At 35.1% G+C, this 22563-nt stretch overlaps 1 protein-coding gene across 1 annotated transcript in view; it reads right to left on the bottom strand.

The window, feature by feature from the left end:
- Window positions 1-8778: 8778 nt before the first annotated feature.
- Window positions 8779-22563, bottom strand: part of LOC136837459 (zwei Ig domain protein zig-8-like) — a 467588-nt gene continuing 453803 nt past the window's right edge. Inside the window, exon 10 of the mRNA XM_067102240.1 lies at window positions 8779-9425. Coding sequence (XP_066958341.1) covers window positions 9289-9425 — 137 coding nt within the window. The 3' untranslated portion in view covers window positions 8779-9288. The remainder of the gene's footprint in view (window positions 9426-22563) is intronic.

Below are 22563 nucleotides of genomic sequence, written 5' to 3' on the forward strand. Positions count from 1 at the left end.
AGAAAAGTTATCAGGGAAGACAGAGGGGAAACAAGTTTCTGAAACAATAGCAGTAGAGGGAGGAAAATTTTGGGGGAAGGCAGAAGTAAAGGAAAAAAGTTTATGAAACAACAGCAGTAGAGGGAGGAAAGTTATCAGGGAAGACAAAAGTAGAGGAAAAAGTTTCTGAAATAATAGTAGTATGGGGAGAAAAGTTATTAGGGAAGACAGAAGTAAAGGAAAATAGTTTCTGAAGCAATAGCAGGAGGAAAGTTATCAGGAAAGTTATCAGGGAAGACAGAAGTAATGGAAAAAGTTTCTGGAACTATATCTGTAGAGAGAGGAAAGCTATCAGGGAGGACAGAAGTAAAGGAAAAAGTTTCTGAAACAAGAAGAAGAAGGAAGTAATGATCAGCTGTGAAGGATTCCCATGGTAAGTGGACCACGATTGTACAGTGCCAATAGAAATAGATGCCAGACTAGGGAGTGAGTTGAATTATACTGAAGATGAAACGCTTGCAATCCATAGAACAAAGTACTGGATTTTGAACTTGCAAGTCGGGAGATTAACTATACTTTATCGAAGACGCTTTCATGACGAGAAAGCAGCAGACACTGACATTATGATTAGTAGGCGTGATGGAAATGTAACTTGCCTTTATGGAACTATGTGTTCATATTTTGATCTACGCAAAGCCCTTGAGGATCACAATAATAATGTAATTGTCAGTGTAACAAAAAATGCAACTGTAGGAATGTAACTTTGCTACCTATTCTATCGAAAGTATATCGTAAAATTAACCTGAATAGACTAGAACCAGTAGTTTACAGGAAAGAAAGTAGATGCAATGATCATATATCAACTGAAAGACCTTTAACGCAACAAGCCAATGACATAAATGTTTCACTCAGTTTGAAGTTCTGGATGGGATTCCTTTGAAGTTTGTAAACAATTTGAATTTGCATGAGCGTAGTCTGTAAAGTCATGGGCAGTAGGGAACGAAGTGATCCCTTTGTACAGGTGCAGTCAGCTATGTGTATTGAACATAGAAATCTACAAAGAGCGTCTCATTATTTACAAGGGGACGGAAAAAACTACTCTCGTATCACGACTCTCCAAAGAGAATCCAGTTGAATGAGGAATATTACTGGAAATTCTTTCAAATATATCAGTTGCTCAAGAGTTCTCTTTACGATTGGGGCCATGGAAAGGACAGTAATCCTAATATATGTGTGTGTCATCTCCACCATGCAATCCCGTTTTCTTGCATCTTTATCTGCACTTACTTTCTCTGCGCGTTTTCAGAACATGGATTATGTTACTTTACATCTGCTCTTGTGACAACCCTTCTTCATATATTTGTTTTGCGTATTTGGCAGACAGGGGTTGGGCCATTTTAGCTGGGGTTATTATTTTGCTGTTGCATTCTGCATATATAAGCAAGTGAATAAAAAAAATTAATATGAAATTTTAATAAAAAGGATAATCTTGTCTACATATCACATGAAGACATTCGATAATGGTAGATTTCCCTTACTTTCAGGACATCTATACGAGACGTTGAGGGGGAACAGATTTCCTCTTGTCTAATTTGATAACCGTCAAACCAGGCTACTGCTTGCCCTTATCTGTCGCAGTTTTGAAGAAATATAAGAAACAGCATATTGAGGAAGAAATGATAGACACAAATTCGCGAAGAGTAAGGTAAGGACAAGTTTCTGAAGTAATAGCAGCAGGAGAAAAGTTATCAGGGAAGACAAAAGTAAAGGAAACAAGTTTCGGGAGTAATAGCAGTAAAATGAGAAAGAAAGGTTTTCAGGGAAGACAAAAGTAAGGGAAGCAAGTTTCTGAAACAATAGCAGTAGAGGGGGAAAAGTTATCAGTTGGAGATTAGCATAAGGACTGATAGATAGATATTTATTCAGACAGACTGACAGATAGATAGCTTGAAGGGGACCATTGGCTAAAGGTGTGTTAATTGAAAAAGAAATGGAATTTTCCCAGAATTTAAAGCATATTGTCTTTGTAGCATAAGTAAATTGCAAGAAAGACAAACCTACGAATTATATATTAAAAGGCCAGTATAATAGAGAGAGAGAGAGAGAGAGAGAGAGAGAGAGAGAGAGAGAGAGAGAGAGAGAATTATCACCATAAAGTATACACGACCATTATTATGAATTGTGACATGACTCAGAGTAGCCTTAAATCAAATATATTTTTGTACACTTCAAGGTCATGGGATGGGACTCACTGCCAGCCTACATGTTTCCTAATTCCTTGGACCTCTCTGTATATATGTAGTGCTTTGGCACTAATCCATATATATGTAGTGCTTTGGCACTAATCCAAAATTTTCTTCTTGAAACCCTGTGCCCTTTAATTTTTTTATATTTTCATTTAATTATGGCTCTCCACTTCATCTTCATGAAGTGACTGACTGAACTGACATCTCATTGTAGCTGATGAGCTTGTATCGCGTACTGCGCAGGGGGGAATCCGGGGCTACTGTCTCCCCTACCTATCCCGCCCCCACCCGGGGTGGACAAACAGGCTTGCGGGAGGAGGGTGGTTGTCTTCCATACTCTCCTGTTCCCCTACTTACCCCGCCCCCCCGGGGCGGCCAAACCGGTGGGTGGCTGTGTCGTGTCTCCCCTACTGTCACCCGGGGAAGGACAAACAAGATCAGATCCTCTCGGATTTTATTATTATACATAGATTAAAGGAAAAATGGTCTTGTTTCTTAAGAGATTAAGGGAAAATTCTAGGGTTCAAAGATAGCAGAAAGACAGATGCTTTCTAGAGGCCGATATTGGAGGTAAACTCACAGAAAACGGAAATAATACGTTTTGGTTATTTTATCTTGCTTGTCACGGTCTTTCCCCAACAAAGCAAAAAAAAAAAAACTTTCCCAAAAAATACGTAAAAAACATTAGATAATACGATCTCTTTGGAAGCCAAACTCTTTGAAGAAAAAGGGATTAAATGAAACGCAAATCTTCACAGGATCGTTTATTTATCTAAAAGAACTAAACACAGGTTGTGCCTTTTTTCATATACTATTCCACCTTTTACAAAGAGGGAGTCAGACTTAGGGTAACCACACCAGTGTACAATGTTTCTCTTTCTGAATTTCTTGCAACTGGACACGATACATCACACGTCCACAAAGTCATTAGTGAAATTATTCCTACATTCATTTTCAGCTGTTGGAAATGTATTAGCAATTATGGAGATTATAAAAGATTGCTCTTATATGATGGTTCTATCGATCATCAAGACACTGCAAACAAATTAGGTGACATTTATCAACCGCCAATGAAAATCAATAGATTGCGTCGGAGTTACAATAATAATAAGAAAACTGTTAGCAGTTGCAATTACATTTGACGTTAACAAACAGGTTGCACTGGCAATGACAGAACGATCATTTTCCTTTAAATATTTTCCAGTTATAACAACATACAACAGTATATATGACAAAACAAAAACCTTAAATATAACTTTTTAAAAATCTACAAAAATAACAAATGAGGATTCATTACATTTTTTTACCATAGCAGTTCAGAGTCACAGAATAACCCACAACCAAATGTAAAGAAGGAATTGTTAAGAGCAGAGACAGAAACAAAAAATCCACAGTGACGTCATAGAAAACCATTATGGGAAGGTACTTCATTGGAATGGTATTACGAGTGTACAGTACGGTAGTTTGAGGTTGGGTTATTATAGCTTTTGTGGGCTCACTTTAGCAAGGGTAGTCGCAGGAAGGTAAAAGGATAATCACAAGGGGGTTATAATAGTTTTAGTACATATTGAATAAATAAGTTAATTAATAGCTAACTGACGGATATGGTACTAGGATGGTGTGTAACTGAAAGGGTATGTGGCTTGTAATTTTTGTAATTCTGGAGTATGCATTTAGTAGTCACAAGGTTGAGTGTAATTGGTAAGGTATGTAATTAAGAGACTGTATTTGTGTGAGTGGTCTTAACAAAGAAAGGTACATAACTGACTGGTTATGCTCTTACCAAGTTTGTAATTGAAACGATATGTGATCTGGAGTGTGCATTATTAAAGGACATGTTTTCCAGTAATTAAAAGCCTGAGTATGACTTGGAAGTTAAGTAATTACGAGAATATATTTGTGGGATGTTATATAACAAAGAAGGATAAATAACCAGCTGGTTATGCTCGTAGGATGTTATATTTTCTAGTAGGTACATTACTAAAATGGAATAGTATTGGGAAAGAACATGGCTGTGGGTTGATATTATTGGGGAGAGCATATACGTTAGTTATTTGGAGGGTACATAATTAAGAGGCTACGGTTTTGGGAGTGTATATAAATAGGGAGGCATGTTACTGGAATGGCCATGATTAAAAATGAGTGATACTGAAGATATTATTTATATATATATATATATATATATATATATATATATATATATATATATATATACAGTATGTATATATATGTATGTGTATATATATATATATATATATATATATATATATGTATGTCGTGTGTATATATACATATATATATATATATGTATGTATATATATATATATATACATATATATATATATAAACATATATATATATATAGTGTATATATATATATATATATATATATATATATATATATATATATATATATATATATATATATATATATATATATATATATATATGTATGTATATATATATATGCACATACGTGACTGAGACGTTATGTTTTCCAAATAGTGTTTGCTGGAAAGTGCATATACTCGAGTGTGTACGTTATTTAGAAAGCATATAGAATTGAGAAAGAATGTCATTAGAGGGCATACCATCAAGACTGTATTTTGTTATTGGGAGTGTACACAGTAAAGCAAGTATGTTTTGAGTGCATATATAATTGTGAAGATATACTGTTATAATAAGTGTATATAATTAAGAGGGAATGTCATTAGAAGAGTAGTAACTGAGAAGGTATGGTTTCCAGAAAGTATATAACTGGAAGCGTGTGTGTAATCTAGGGTATAGTCTTTATTAGCCTAGGACAGTGGTTCTTAACCTTTTTATTACCACGCCCCTTCTAAGAGGTGGTCCTTCCCTCCACGGCCCCCTTGCATCTATGAGTAAAATTCCCTCCCAGAGTTAAAGGACAATGAAAAAAAAGAGAAAGGGAATAGGAGTTATTTTATGCTTTTGGGAATGAATTAGTGAGATACTTGACACTGCTTCTTAGCGACTCTTGTTAAGTGAATAACGAGTATAATTAGAGAATTTTTAATTTTTCCCTAGGCGGGGTGGCCGCCCCCCAGGTTGAAAACCACTTGCCTAAGAAGTATGTCTGTGGGAGAGCTTTTAATTAACAAGGTATACAATCGGGAGGTTACGCTTTTTCAAAGGTATGTTACGAGGATGATCACATTATTCAGAAAGATACTTATGTAACTGAAAGGGTTGAGAATTTGAAGTTGTTAATTGACTGGTATATGATTAATAGCGTATGTAAGTGCAGATGATTCTTTTAAGTCTGTATCATACAAAGAATTTCAAATTTCATTTAGGTACGCTGTCACTGGGATTAGTAAACTAACGGGAAACTGCACTGTCGGTAAACTATGTATAACTTAAAATGTACATTTTTGAAAGCTTATGTTAAGGGAAGGGTACATTATTGAGTGGTTCTCTTGTTTTTCAGCCCATGTCTTCACGAAAGTATGTCAAGAAAAAGGAATGTCATTGGAAGGTTATAGTACTGGGAATGAACATTAATGTGTAGGGGAAAGGCTTGGTTGTGGGGGTGGGGGAACTGGTAATACCTGCAAGAGTACTTATCTCTGGGAGGATAGATAACTGAAAGGTTACTTGATAGAGAAGGTCCAATATTGCGGGTTTTATATATATAAAAATGTACATCTTTTTGAGGGTACGTCTTTGACGATGTCTTCAGCTACAATTACGGCGCACTCAGAGACGCTGGGCAGAGGCAGTCTGGCGGTTTCATTACAGCTAATGCTGACCCACGTTCATGTTATGGAAGGGAACTGGAGAGCATCATTTCCTTCTTTTTATGTATGGCTATATCTGTCGGAATGCCCCACCACTTCACGTGAGGAGGGAAAAGAGAAGGAGGAGGATGGAAAAGAAAAGGAGGAGGAAAAAGAGGAGGAGGAGGAAAAAGAGAAGGAGGAGGGAAAAGAAAAGTTGGAGGAAAAGGAGGAGGAAAAAGAGGAGGAGGAAAAAGAGGAGGAGGAGGGAAAAGAAAAGGTAGAGGAAAAAGGAGGAAAAAGAGAGGGAGGGGGAAAAAGAGGAGGAGGGGGAAAAAGAGGAGGAGGAGGGGGAAGAGATAGGAGTAAGAGGCTAAAGGAAGAGAGGAGAATTTGATCATGTCTTTGTTTCTCTTAAAATCTAAAATTATCATCGTGAGAAATTTCAGTAAGGGAAAGGAGATATTTGGCGTGACACATAGTCTTATAAATTTGCCTATCACAGGTTTGCTGGAAAACATTGGTTGGAAAGTAAGTTTATCCTTTAATGCCCCAAGATGTGGCGATGATTAAGAAGAGAGAGAGAGAGAGAGAGAGAGAGAGAGAGAGAGAGAGAGAGAGAGAGAGAGAGAGAGAGAGAGAGGTACACATAAACAATCACACAGATGTATAATTACGCTCGCATAAGCACATAAGTGTATGCACATAAAGGTGGGGGGGGGGGGCGTTCAAATAAAATGGTAAAAATGGAGATTATTATATATAAAAGTCTCTTCATGTCATTATATTTTGCGTAAACTTCCATACTGACAATCAACTACTGATATAAATTTTTGATCACATAACATTAGAAAACATTTTTTTTCGTTAAATAAACTCTTAAGATATTATTAGATATTATTGTGGATTGTTTATCAAAAGCTGGAGGTTATATATGCTGAGTTTTAACAACATTAACATTCCCTTTTTCTAGTTTTTCTGGAGTTTCTCTTTTGCATTTTAGGCGAAATACCAAAAATAAAATTATTTATTATTTTCATAATCGTCTCATGATGACAGTAATGGTATGCGAAGGGCTAAGCCTTAAGTTCCATTTCCTAGAAAAGAATATCTGGGAACTTTGATTTCCTTGCTTTGTTCCACTCGTGAAAATCACTACTGCTCTACACAACACGAGCAGGTGAAACGCTGTAAGTCCTCCCGATAATCAAACACAAAGATACCATACAGGAATGGAAAAGAAGTATTATAAGAAGTCCTACTGATTATCAAACTCCCTGTGTGCTCTTAGTTCCTAAGCGACCTGCTGGGATTTACAAATGTTACACAGTTTTTAAAAAACACCCAAACTACTACGTCTGTGAATGATCTCTCTTTTATGTACAAAGCGTTTCAACGGTCAGACCTCTTCTCTAGTAAGTATGCAACAACACTGTTCAGGAAAATATGAAAGGTTATTCCCCACCGGGGCATAACTGTGTTCTTTTAGACTAGTATATGAAAATGTTGACTAATGTGAGTTATGGTTAAACACTTCTCCACTCATCTAATATTAATAATGTTTTCCATTCACGTTTGCAATCAGCGTACGTTTTGAAAAAAAAAAAAATCACGCACTTTTATCTTTTTTGTTATTTGAATTTATTTCCTTCCGGAAAGCGAAAAATTGGCAGCAGCCGCACTTAATGTAATTAGCAAATTTGCCCAATCCTTCAGTATCTGATTTTTTTTTTTCTGAATCCAACTTTTTTCATCTCGAATGAATAATACGTTCTCATTTTTTTTTTAGGTCATCTCTTATAAAAGAATAAATGGATCCTTCGGTTATTAATCTGCTGACGATTAGTATTGTAATTTGTCCGTTCCATTTTTCATCGGAGAGAACGATTCCAAACGTTGGAGATTTATCATTAAACGGATAAATCGTCTGCTTTTCATTGATATTCTTTTGGTTTAAAATTTCATTTTCGCGTTGTAAAAGTATATTTGAATGTATTTACAGCCATGACTATATAATGACACAGGAAATGTTACAGCGTTTCGTGTAAAACGTAATTTCTTATCGTATGTTGAACACTGATACAGATCTCGAAGCACATGGAATGAACACAAAACTTGTAATTTGTCTTCTTCTGATACGAGGCTATAAACACTTAAGTGAACTCACATTGATACACTTCTTAGGATATACCAGCTTTTGAGTCTTTTCAGGGAAAAACGACAGTGGGGGTTATCGAGTCTGAAAGTTATGTATATATATATACAGGGTATGTCTGCACATGACACCATGTGAATTGGGAATAGTAATATTACGAACTTTGAGTGTGATGCTGGTAACGCTATATACCAACCCACGACAGCTTTGCGTAGGTTTTTTTATATCACTGGAAGAGACACACCTCTTACTCCCATGGGGGCACTGTCTTCAAGGGAGTCTCCCGGGGGCATTTATGATGATGTTCAAGTCACACATTTAAACACACAAGGAATCGGAAGGGTTACGAGCTATGACACATATCCAAAAGGTTAATGAAACTTCACCTTTCCCCTGACAGGGTGTTGGCACCCATCCAGAAGGTTAATGGAATCCACCTTTCACCTGACAGGGAGTTGGCACCCATCCAGAGAAGGTTAATGGAGATCCACCTTTCACCTGACAGGGAGTTGGCACCTACCCAAAAGGTTAATGGAAATCCATCTTTCACCTGACAGGAAAATGACACCTTTTCAGAAAAGGTTACTGGGAATCCACCTTTCACCTGACAGGGAAATGACACCTTCCCAGAAAAGGTTACTGGAAATCCACCTTTCACCTGTCAGGGAGTTGGCACCTACCCAGAAGGTTAATAGAAATCCACCTTTCACCTAACAAGGAGTTGGCACCTACCCAGAAGGTTAATGGAAATCCACCTTTCACCTGACAGGGAGTTGGCACCTACCCAGAAGGTTAATAGAAATCCACCTTTCACCTAACAGGGAGTTGGCACCTACCCAGAAGGTTAATGGAAATCCACCTTTCACCTGACAGGGGATTGACACCTTTCCAGAAAAGGTTAATGGAAATCCACCTTTCACCTGACAGGGGACTGACACCTATTCAAAAAAGGTTAATGAGAATCCACCTTTCACCTGACAGGGGATCGGGTCAGACAGGAACTGTGATTGATCTGAGTTCCTGTTATCATGTCCTCCTCTTCCTTTTCTTTTTTTCTTTTACCTCTGAATGAGCATTCACGGATGAAAGGACAAAAGTTTTTCTCCGTTGATTTATCTCTTGGTCTATCTATGTATTTATATTTTTAACGGAAGAAGAATCATGATTATCACAAAGGCAACAGAGCTTTCAAGGAGGCGATGCTGCTTGACACTTGCTGCAGGAGGAATAATAGGACCAGTGTGACGACATCTGTTGTGGCAATCATCGAGGACCTTGACACCTGCATGGCTGCTGGGGCATCACCTGTGGAGAGAAAAGAAAGTTAATGCATTGTTGTGAGTAAATAATGTATACAAAGGAGAATAATAAACCCTACATATCGCATTCCCTGATTCTGTATGTTAGTATTATATAACTAAAATGACTGTTGTCTCCACAGTACACCAGGAAGGAAGCTTCAGCTTTCTTTCTTTTTCTTTCTTTCTTTAAGTCTTCTCCTGAAAACCCTTATGGACAAAGCCAACAGACTATAAACCCAAGAGGGCTCCAAAGGGAGGTCAGCCTCCAGGGAAAAACACGTTACAGGTAAATGTTATAAATAAACACGAGGAAAAAGAAAATAAAGCTGATACACATGAAATCATGAGACGTCGGCAGCAGCAGCAGACAGCAGGAATGAATTTGCTCCTCGCTTAAACATTTGGAGATCAGAAGATTCCACAACTGTACTAGGCAAACTATTCTCCATTTGAGTTGTGGCCAAGATAAAACTCCTAGCAAATTGAGTAGTGCCTGTTATTCTGAGGTTACAAGAACTCTAACAACGTTTACCTGTACAACAGTATCACTGTATCATGTGATTGCCTTGGTTGGCCCTTCTATGCTCGTCTCTGTTTCACATGGTTACACACACACACACACGATCTACTAGAGTTTTGATCTTCCTGAAGCATGTTGAATGGGTTTTATATGTCTGCGTTGTATTCATCTTTTAGGAAAAGTTAAAATAGGCAATAAACCATAGCCCTCAAATACCCATTTTCAAAGCTATGTGGGTTTCAGTCTTCTTAGATGTTTTGTGATGCCTTATATTCGTACAAATAGTGAAACCAGAAGAATAAACCACCTTATGCATATGCACACAGTCAACGTATTCAATTTATTCGGGCAAAAGACCTCAGGACCTTGAAAAAATCGAATTTAAAAAACTCAACACCTGCTGTAACCGCATCCTCTCTATTTTCTTCTTTCTAAATCTGGACACATCCTGAGGTCAGGTCATATACATAATTCACGGAGGTTTACCGACCACACCCGCATGTATTGAAAAGAAGGTCTAAGACGAACTAAGTCATAAAGAATTCGGTGCTTTTCATACTTATCATCAGGATTATGTATCGTTGTTTAGAAGGATCACTCAGATCTGAAAGATTTACTACGATACATATTGTTTCAGTAATTATGCTTGTATGTATGTAAATATGTACCGTAGGCCTCTTCATGTCATGAAGTTTCTAGTATGCATAGTACTTGCAGTCATGACTAAATTGTTGATTTTCTGAAAACTGCATAAAATTACCGGTTAAATTTATTTCTAAAATGTTTCAGATTCGACTGTTAAAGGTGTTGCATTCAACAGTTAAAAACAAATCGAAATACATCTCATTCTAAAACCTAAGACATGTTCGGATCATTATTAAAAATTACACAAGCATCCCAGTAAAATTTTACTCGACTTGTACTGAACACGGCTATCGACAGCAAAAGACAAAGTTTTTCTGACCTTTTCTGATGACTTTACCTGACATGATCTGCAGTTTAACGACTATCGTTAGCAGTCTATTTCTCGTCATTCATATTTGTCTTCTGGCTGTATCAAGGCCAATTACTCGAACAGTTCTCCGTAAAACTGAGATTTTATTTGACAAAAAGGAAACCTCGGCATTCTTTAACAATCAATTAAAGTTGGCTCGCTCTGAAGTTCAGCTTTACCTAATAATCTTCATTGGCTCGCTCAGAAGTTCAGCTTTTTCCTAATAATCTTCATAGATGTCGTCTCATTAAGCGTAGTTATAACGATTCAAATTACGTAATGGAAATCTGTTGCGCCTTTACGCATCGCCGCATCTCATGAAAACATTTGCATAAAAGGAAGAGTAACGTCACATTTACAGGCAACTGATGCATACGCAATGTTGTGTTTTCTTTTATCTCGAGGGTTGGCGGGTAATGTGTTGCTTTCAGAAACCTATTATGCAAATATTTCTGTAAAAGACGAAAAATGGATTATGGTTACTTTGAATAAATTTGTGGGGAAATCCAACGCAGGAGCTCTTTTCGTAGTATTTTACATATCGGATGTTTGACACAGATGGGAAAAATATGGAAAAATAAGAAATACATTACATTATTGCTTTCCTCCTTGTGAAAGGGTATGGAATAATATATAGAAAAATTCTGAAAAATACCTTAGCAAAATTCAATACGAACAAAAGCGTACAAATCTAGGACAGCTATAAATGACAATCTTTTTGAAACACAGGCTAGGACAAATATTTCCATTTTCGGGAGAGTGGTTGGCGATGACAAATTGGTTTTAACAGGTATCACTGCAGTATCCTGTGATACAAGAGGTGTCAGTGCACTTAGGAAGAGGTTTTTCAAAAGAAATGTAATACATTCTGTTTTAAACCTTGCCTACAGCCAAAGAAAAATCTTTGTAAACAATACTCGATGCAGGACAGGAAAGGCATAGTATATAGCTGACTTTAAGCTATATACTTTTAGCTTTTATTCGCGATTTTTCATTTTTCATGGAATAATAATTGCACAATATCTTCTTCTAAGTGCAATATACGCAAGTCAAGTATCATTGATGAATCTAGCTAACTCTTTATTAGTATTCGTGTGGCTTCGTAATGGGTTAAAGAGAAAAATATCTGGGATATTTCTTAGAAGCAGTTCTAGGAAAGAAAGTTATCTGGAAGACTTCTTGGAAGGGTTTCAGGAAAAAAATTATTTGAGAAATCTACTTGAAGGAATTCCACAGAAAACAAAAAAAATATTTGGGAAATTTCTTTGAAGACATTCGGAAAAAAATTTATCTAGATTTCGTCTTAAAGGGGATTCAGAAAAAAAAAAGATATTAGGAAAAATTCTTTGAAGGGGGTAGGAAGAAAGATATTTGAGAAATTTCTTTGAGATGGTTAAAAAAAAAACAAGATATCTAGAAAATTTCTTTGAAAGGGTTACAGGAAAAGATAAGTGGAAAATTTCTTTGAAGGGGGTTCCGGAAAAACAATATCCAGGAAACCTCTTTGAAGGGGTTTCAGGAAAAGGATATCTTCAAATTTCTTTGAAGGGGTTTCAGGAAAAGGATATTTGCAAATTTCTTGGAATGGGTTTCAGGAAAAGGATTTCCGCAAAATTTCTTTGAAGGGGATACAGGGAAAGGATATCTGCAAAACTTCTTTGAAGGACTTGCAGGAAAGGGATGTCTGCAAAATTTCTTTGAAGGGGTTGCAGGAAAAGGATATCCGAAAAATTTCTTTGAAGGGGGCTCAAAACAAAGATATCTCAGAAATGTTCTGAAGTAGTTTCAGAAAAAAGGACATCTGTTTTGCCTCTGAAGGGGGTTGTGAAAAAGATATTGAGGAAATTATTTTGAAAGGGTTTCAGAAAAGTTGTCATGGAAACTTCCTTGACAGGGTTTCTGAGGAAAAGATATCCAGGATGTTTTTTTAAGGCGTTTCTGAAAAAAAGCTATCTAGGGAAATTTCTTTAAAGGCTCCTCAGGAAAGAAATTATCCAGATGTTTTGAAGGCGCTTCAGAAAAAAAAAGATAGTGGAGAAAGTTCTTTGACAGGGTTTCAGAAAAAAAAGACAGTGGAGAAAGTTCTTTGATAGGGTTTCAGAAAAAAAGATAGCGGGGAAAGTTCTTTGATAGGGTTTCAGAAAAAAAAGATAGTGGGGAAAGTTCTTTGAAATGGTTTCAGAAAAAAAATAGCGGGGAAAATTCTCTGACAGGGTTTCAGAAAAAAAATAGTGGGGAAGTTCTTTGACAGGGTTTCAGAAAAAAAGATAGTGGGGAAAGTTCTCTGACAGGGTTTCAGAAAAAAAGATAGTGGGAAAGTTCTTTGACAGGGTTTAAGAAAAAAATAGTGGGGAAAGTTCTCTGACAGGGTTTCAGAAAAAAAGTTAGTGGAGAAAGTTCTTTGATAGGGTTTCAGAAAAAAAGATAGTGGGGAAAGTTCTTTGATAGGGTTTCAGAAAAAAAGATAGTGGGGAAAGTTCTTTGACATGGTTTCAGAAAAATAGATAGTGGGGAAAGTTCTTTGACATGGTTTCAGAAAAAAATAGTGGGGAAAGTTCTCTGACAGGGTTTCAGAAAAAAATAGTGGGGAAGTTCTTTGACAGGGTTTCAGAAAAAGGATAGTGGGGAAAGTTCTCTGACGGGGTTTCAGACAAAAAGACATCTGGGATGTTTCCTTAATAATAGTAAACTTCCCCATCTTTTTCTTTACTTAATTTTCTGCGCAAATGTGAAATACCATCAAACCTACATCAATAGTTACCGGAGAGCCTCTTTGAGACTGAAACCGAGCCTCAAGTAAAGACTGGTATGGAAAGGAAACCAACTCAATTAAAACCATCTACATATGAGTAGGTCGGGCTGAAAGGATTCTTCTGACGCTAGAAGTTTCTATATGCTAATAGAAATACTGGCAAATGTGCGAATGAGATCTTTTAGAAAACTCTTGGTGAAATTAAATTGCACCGAAGGGAGTTTGAAGACTTAGTACAAAGGAAGCTTTTCAACAGTATATCTTTGATCAGATAAAATGTAATTCCGATGTTAATCAGTAAAATTGATTCGTGTATATATATATATATATATATATATATATATATATATATATATATATATATATATATATATATATATATATATATATATATATATATATATATATATATATATATATATATATATATATATATATAGTATGCACACACACACATAATTTATACATGTATGCATGCACACACATATATATATATATATATATATATATATATATATATATATATATATATATATATATATATATATACATACATACATACGTAAATACATACATACGTGCGTAAATATATAAATTATCTTAGTGGCCACCGAGATGATACTTACATACATGTTTACATACATACACATACTTGTATTACAATTTTTGAAAAACACTCACCCACGAGGTATATCATTCGTCTCTATAGAATTAATACCCTTTTTCAATTTTCCTACGGGGATTAGTAGATCAAAAAGCCTCGCGGCTTCTCCAAGATATTCAAGGCCTGTAATTTATCTCTCTTCCGATATCGTACATCACAGCAGGGGAAGAGAAAGAGAGAGATCGACTCGATCAGAATGCGGATTCATAAATCTAACTGTTGCTACATCAAAGAGAATTATAAGGCGTGGGGCCATTCGTTCTGTACCGCCGAGAGGCCTAAAGGAGAGAAGGCTTTAATGATTTTCGAGCAGGAATGGGGAGTAAATCACATCGTCTAGATAAATTGGCCTACATTCTTCTTAGGCCTACCGAGTTCTTTTCTCCACACACACTTTGACGGCTGGGTAATGTCTGAACGTATATATTACTCCTGCGGCGATTTGTTTTAATATGACTTAACCTTTCATCTCTGAACTTCTTTTTTCTCCGAGGTGAATCTCTTACACTTGATAAATTAAGAGATTTACTTAATTATATGTTAATAGATATATAAATGTTTGTTTGGAAATGACTCAGCATAATTATATGCAAGAAATACAATAATTAACGAGATGATTTTCACTTTTTTCCTTTGGTATTATTATTATTATTATTATTATTATTATTATTATTATTATTATTATTATTATTATTATTATTATCATTATTATTATTATTATTATTAAGCCAAACAAGGTTACTAGATAATATCAGTACATGATAGTCATTAATGTAGAGTGCTTGTATTATAGTATAAGGAAATTTAAATTATAAAAAACCTATTACCCAGGAATATTAGATTTTCTACATGCATAAAAATGTCTCACCCTATTCAAGCAATAAATTTCATTTTTAAATTTACGTAAATGTAAGATAAAATTACATGGATTACTGAGGAAGAAAAATACTTATTCCAATACGAAAAGGGGGAAAATTTGCAAATTACTTTTAATACTTGAAATTCATTGAAGACACTTACAATCTCTTTTAATATAGATGGTATTATTTAATTTAAAGATGTGAGCCGTAATAAAAAGAACGTTTCTTTGGATTGTGAGTAAAAAAGAACGTTCTTTTGGTTCTGAGTATAACAAAGGACGTTCTTTGGGTTGTGAATATAAAATATATTAAACTCATAAAAAACAATTTTAAATGAAATACTGAGTCCGTATCCCTTCATAAGAATTCCCTCAAAAATAGAATTCCCACAAAACAGAATTCCCACTAAAACAGAAAGGAAGCCAAATGGAGGAGATCAATTAAAAGGGGAGAAAGAGAAGAGGAAGAGAAAGCAGGAAAAGAGAAAATTTTCCCCTCCCGTTGCTGGAGACTCGACATTTCCAGCTATTGGTAATTTGAGGGAGAAAGTTAATTGGGCTGAGTAAATGAAATACGGTTACATAATTACGCAGAGTTTTCACAATTTTGGTCGGCCTGAATTGAACGTATGATAATATGCACGAAGGTGAATTTTTTCTTTCATTAGGTAATTGACAATTATGAGACGAAATCCCTTCGCAGACCGTCGGGAAATAGTAAAAATTATGATTCACTTTTTTTTCTTTCAAAGTTGATAATTGCCGTTTTTAGAAAAAATACGCTCATGAGCATATTACTGGTAAAAGTATCATAGTGTTGCTTTAGGTAATTGACAATTATGAGACGACAACCCTTCGCAGACCGTCCGAAAACAGTAAAAATTATGAATCACCTTTTTTTTTTCAAAAGTTGACAATTGCCGTTTTTAGAGAAAAAAAACTTGACTTGCTGTTTTTAGAAAAAAAACATGACTTGCTGTTTTTAGAAAAAAAACTTGACTTGCTGTTTTTAGAAAAAAAAAAAAAAAACTTGACTTGCTGTTTTTAGAAAAAAAAAACAAAAAAACTTGACTTGCTGTTTTTAGAAAAAAACTTGACTTGCCGTTTTTAGAAAAAAAAATTGACTTGCTGTTTTTAGAAAAACAACTTGACTTGCTGTTCGATTTTAGAAAAATTGACTTGCTGTTTTTAAAAACAACTTGACTTACTGTTGCTCATTGATTATTGGTGAGGACTTCCTGATTGCATAAACATTGGTACACGTATGGAAACGTGAACATATTTTACTGTAAATATGCGAAACCCAGGAATTTCAAGAAATCACTAGGGAATTTGTGAAATGAGCAACTCGCTTAGGGTGAACTTTTGATCCCCGAGGGTTAGTACCAAACACGGCGAAACACTGATTCAAGTACACTGTTTCTCCGTGTTTAGTACTGGCCCCCGGGGGTCAAATGTATTTTGCTCTGTGTAGTATAGCCCCTAGGGGATCAGATGTCATTTGATCCCCCAGGGCCTAGTATTAAACACGCGAAACACATTTGACCCCCTAGGGGCTAGTGGTAACACGGTGAAACAGTGTAGCATGAATCAGTGTTTCGCCGTGTTTAGTACTAGCCCTCGGGGATCAAATGATCCTAAGCGAATTGGCCATTTCACAAATTCCGTTGGGATTTCGTGAAATCCCTGATTTCACGTATTTACTGAAATGTATATATATGTATATATATATATATATATATATATATATATATATATATATATATATATATATATATATATATATATATATATATATATATATATATTTATATATGTCAGAATTTCATGAGGGAAGCACATTTATACTAATGTCACAGAATTTCAATGATCAGAACACCGAAATGACCTAAAAAAAAAAAAAAAAAAAAAAAACAGATAACCAGCGTCAGTAAAAGGATTACATTCTCTAGGAATGAAATGGGTTCCTTTCAAATAGAGGACATCAAGTATCTTCTTCCTGAAAAAAAAAAGAAAAAACTACCTAGAGACATGCCATTCTTCTCCACTTCTCTCGTAAGGAGGAACATCACTATACGAAATAGGTAATTACTAACTACCTGCCTCTCTTGTATTCAACATCCAGAAGATTTAGCGAGGCGTGTGAGCGTTTCAGGCAAGCCAGTCATCGCATTTCGACACCTGTATACATTGTAGTGCATGAAAAAGATACCAGGAATCTCTCTCTGTTCCTGTACCAACATGCCTCTCCGGTGAAAGGGCGATATATTTGGATGGGGGATGCCGGTATCACTTGCGTGTAACGTCTTGTAGGGAAAGGCAAAGTCATCTAACTCCCAAAATACCTGAGGCTACAGAAACGAACAAGAGTTTGCTTGTGCCGACCTCGATTTCTTTTGACTTCGAAGTCACAAGAGAAAGGAAGATATTGTATGCGTTGTTCGGCTTTTGTTTTCATTTTTGGAAGTAGAATCAAGATTTCGAAATCGGAAATTTTTAAAATATGAAGCCCTTAGAACTGATTTTATGATTTGCAGGATTTGGATGTCAATAATCCGAACATCTGTTGAGTTATCCGTTGTCTGTCGAAGGAATCTGTTTTAACAGTGAAAGCAGAGGAGGTGATTCGGTCTCTGCTTAATGGAATATCTTAGTTACGTCGAGGAAGCTCTACTGAGAAAAGGTCTATTTAGAACCCATTATAACTATCATTTCCAAACTCCACTTGATCGGTTGAAAAATCTTTTATATTAACCAAATAAAACCTCTGATAAACGCAGATTTTAACTAATAAAAGCCTCTTACAAATGAAAGGTTTTAACCAATAAAACCTGGAAAAGGCAGTTAAATTCGATTCTCCGCGTTCAGTTCCTGGCATTTTCATGTACTTCAAACACATGCTAATGAAAACCTCTGATAAACGCAAGTTTTAACCAATAGAAACCCCAGATAAAGGCAGGTTTTAACCAATAAAAACCTCTGATAAACGCAAGTTTTAACCAATAAAAACCTTTGATAAACGCAGGTTTTGACCAATAAAAACCCCTGATAAAAACAGGTTTTAACCAATAAAAACCCCTGATAAACGCAGGTTTTAACCAATAAAAACCTCTGATAAATGCAGGTTTTAACCAATAAAACCCTCTGACAAACGCAGGTTTTAACCACTAAAAACATCTGATAAACGCAGGTTTTAACCACTAAAAACCTCTGATAAACGCAGGTTTTAACCACTAAAAATCTCTGATAAACAGAGGTTTCAACCAATAAAAACCTCTGATAAACGCAGGCTTTGACCAACAAAAACGCCAGATAAATATAGGTTTTAACCAATAAAAACCTCTGGAAAAGGCAGTTCAATTCGATTCTTAGCGTTTAGTTCGTGGTATTTTAAATGTATTTCCTACACACGCCACATAGCCGAGCAATTCCACTTCGAACCGAGTTAATTGTGGCGAAGCTGCTGTACAATTGGTTGGCCGAGGATAAACAGGAATGAAGGGAATGAGAAATGCGTAGGAAGACTAGCAAGGGTATGAAGCCATTTCGCTCAAGCGAGGAATGAAGATAGGGCCAATATAAAGGGCAGTTCAGAATTTCCAATTGCCTATGTTTAGTTTTCTGTAAAAGAAAACTATTGTGCAACCTTTGTCTGTACGTCCACACTTTTTTCTGTCCGCCCTCAGATCTTAAACGCTACTGAGGCTAGAGGGCTGCAAATTTGTATGTTGGTCATCCACCTTCCAATCATAAAACATACCAAATAGTAGCCCTCTAGCCTCAGTAGTTTTTATTTCATTTACGGTTAAAGTTAGCCATAAACGTGCATCTGGCAACTATATAGGACAGGGCACAACCTGGCCGTAGTTAAAATTGCGTGGGCCGCACCTCATACAGCATAATACAGAGACCACCGAAAGATATATCTATTTTCGGTGGCCTTGATTATAAGCTGTAGCGGATGTTCAGAAAAATCAATGGCGCCGAAGAAACCCCAGAGCATATTTTACTTGTTTTTATACTCTGCATTGACCACTCTTAATGCTGAATCAGGTTTTACTTTTTTATGGACACACTGTACAATGCATCAGCAATTAAATTTTTAATTTTATTAACAGTCACTGTAAATTTTGATTTATAGTAGCTTGGAAAAATATTGCAGTTAAGATACAGCAGGAATGACTTTTGAATAAATATTACATTTTTTTAGATTTATATTATTAATTTTATTAACCGTTACTGTAAAATCAGATATTTATAAGCTTGGAAAAATATTTCAGTTTCATCTTCAGATATATCAAGATTTACCTTATGCAAAACATCACATTTGTTTAGATTTATATCTTTAATTTTCTAAATCGACACTGGAAATTCAGGGTAAAATTTTAAGTTAGAAAAATATTGCATTTTTTTTTTGTTCCACACCAATTCCAGCTTTCAAAGCACCTGGCTTGGTACGAGGTCTGAAATGATTTTTCAGTAATATAATCATCTTGCGTAAGTTAATTAAAAATTAAATAATGTGTCATTTCACGCAGCAGGTACTTTTGGTGTTTAAAATTAAATGGACGCATTGAAATACTGTAAAAAAAAACCTGTATACTTTTGTAATTACGAGCTTAACAACTTTGATACCAACTTCGTTCATTCCGTAAATTACACCAAACTGTATTTTCTCTGATCGCTTTACGAACATACACGTACACACTTTCAAGCATGCACGCGCACACAAACATATGTGTATGCGTGTGTAAAGCAATCCAAGGGTAATACCAGTTTTGTAATATATATATATATATATATATATATATATATATATATATATATATATATATATATATATATATATTATATATGAGTATATATAAAATGTGTATCGTATGTATAAATATCCAGTTAAAATCTCTCGAGAAACACCGCTCCATATTGGTTTTTAGTCCCTAAATTAGAGAATAAGCTTCAATTCATAAATGAACGTTAATAATCACTGCATAATGAATTGTGTAATGAATTTTCATTTATGTCTTTGTGCCAAGGAATATTCTATTTCAACGTCCTTAATCTTTCAATTTAAATTGAAAGGTTTCAAATGTCTTGGCTATGTTTTTGGCAAATAAGGAATTTTCAATCTTGGTCAGTCTTCACTTTTCATTAGAATACATAGCTTGTATGAGTGGTAAAATTACATCCTAAATTTGAAATTCTATTAAAAATCTTTATAACTTCAATACAGATACATGTTTTATACACGAATTTGTATTAAAAATATCGTCGATAACTTGAAATATCTCCCTGAGCAGATAAAAGTTTTTCGAACTGGGAAGGGGGATGTGCAAAGAAGCCCGCTTGCACGAAAATCTTTCGTTTCTTGACAATCAAAAGTAAAGTTAGTCATTACTCGTACGTAATTTCCCAATTAAATTTCATAAAGAGAATCGTTTTATGGTATTTGCTTAGCAATTTGTCACATATTTTTCTACTGCAATACCCGTTATATATTTTTGATGTTTTGAGCAATATTTGATTCCAAACAACAACTGGGAAAACTAACTATAAAAACGACTGCATGCTGGGAAAAATATGTAAAAAAAAAAATATTAAAAACATTGAAAATTGAAGAGAAACTCTTCAAAACATGCATTTTATGGCGTGGAGTTACGTTTTGTTACGAAATGACGGCAGGAAGAGAACCAATAAAAACTCTATGACTTTTTTTGCAAATATGTTGACGAACATTTGTGATACATTTAAATAAAAACGGACGATTGCCCTTCAAATCTCTTTTCATAATTTATGCGATTTCAATTAGGAGCAGTTGACAAGGAAATAGAAATAGGAAGAAAATGCCATTGTCATTTCGAATAATAAAGGAAAATACAACACTGCATGAAATGCCAATCCCCAAAATAGCTATATGTTGAAGCATACTTTTTCATCGAGAGAGAGAGAGAGAGAGAGAGAGAGAGAGAGAGAGAGAGAGAGAGAGAGAGAGAGAGAGAGATTCTTAAACAGCACTTTAATATCTTATGCCCGGTAGTGTGAAGCTGCAAGTGCACTTATGTAGCACATTTAAGAACATGTCTCTCCGGATAAGTCTCTCAAAGTCTAGGTTAAATTGCTCAATGGTCTTAACAAGGTTTTTTTTATTTGTTTGAAAGATTACGATTTTTATTTTTACAATCCGTCGATAAATTAAATATGATTATGGATTTTTTCCTATTCATGATCATTTTTCGCTCTTGTATTATAGTAGAACCTTTCGAAACTCGCCTCTAGCAATGATACTTGTAGGTAGGAACCTCTTTTCAAATAAATCGCGAACGGTATCTACTGATTTTTGATATACAATAGCCCCCTGAAATCCTATTTCGGACGTAAAACCACCTCATTAAAAATTATACAGCTTAGAGTTACTGAAGGGATTCTCATCAACTTAATGTCAATTATTTGGAGAGTGGATTTATCTTCATGGGCACTGCTACACTTCCGGATGGGCTGGCGAATGGAGGAATAGCATTTGTTTTTATTTATTTATTTTTTTTTGGAGGGAGAGGGGTGGGCAGTTTTTCGACCCTTCTTATACTCTCCTCTCAACCCTTTATGTCCTCCAATTAACTCATTGCATTTTTTCAACAAGTAAAGGGATTAAATTTGTTTTCTGTCTTTCGTCTAAATTTTTATTCAATTTTATGCACTGCCAGCTAATTAGAACGGAACCCCCCAACAAATAACTTAGCTATATAACAAATTAATTGTCATGAGCAAATATGAACGATTGTAACTTTTATGTACATTTGTAAATTTACATAAGTTACAATCGTCCATTGTGTTTTATATTCGTTGTTTGTTTTATATTCGTCTGTTAGCAACATCAAAAGTTTATCGAAACAATATTCGAAATATGAATATAAATAAATGGATTTTCTAGACACAGCATATGTTTTGATGTTCTTAATTACTGCAGCCTTTTCTGGAACAAAATTAATGACGATGTAAAACCTTACAAATGGACACCACCGAGACGATTGTTAATGTCTCTGCCTTTTAACTATATTCTGTTGCCTGCTATTATTAGGAGGAATATTCACAGAAATTGTTTACTGTGATTGAAAGTAATAACCCAAGAATAAATTATATAATCATAATCTTAACATCGCAAACTAAATGTTAATTTTCGTTTCCTCTCTTTATACAACCATGCTCTCAAAAAAAAGGAGAAAAAAAAAGTTGAAATACGTGAAGAATGCTGTATCAAAAACAGAGTTGTATAAATATTTACTTTCCCACTTTGCAGGCTTGTCACTTTCTGCAGTAGTTTATTACCATGGTAGATCAATCTAAGTAAAGTAGGAG

Source organism: Macrobrachium rosenbergii, chromosome 59 (assembly GCF_040412425.1).
Source record: "Macrobrachium rosenbergii isolate ZJJX-2024 chromosome 59, ASM4041242v1, whole genome shotgun sequence".
NCBI classification, from domain to species: Eukaryota; Metazoa; Arthropoda; class Malacostraca; order Decapoda; family Palaemonidae; genus Macrobrachium; species Macrobrachium rosenbergii.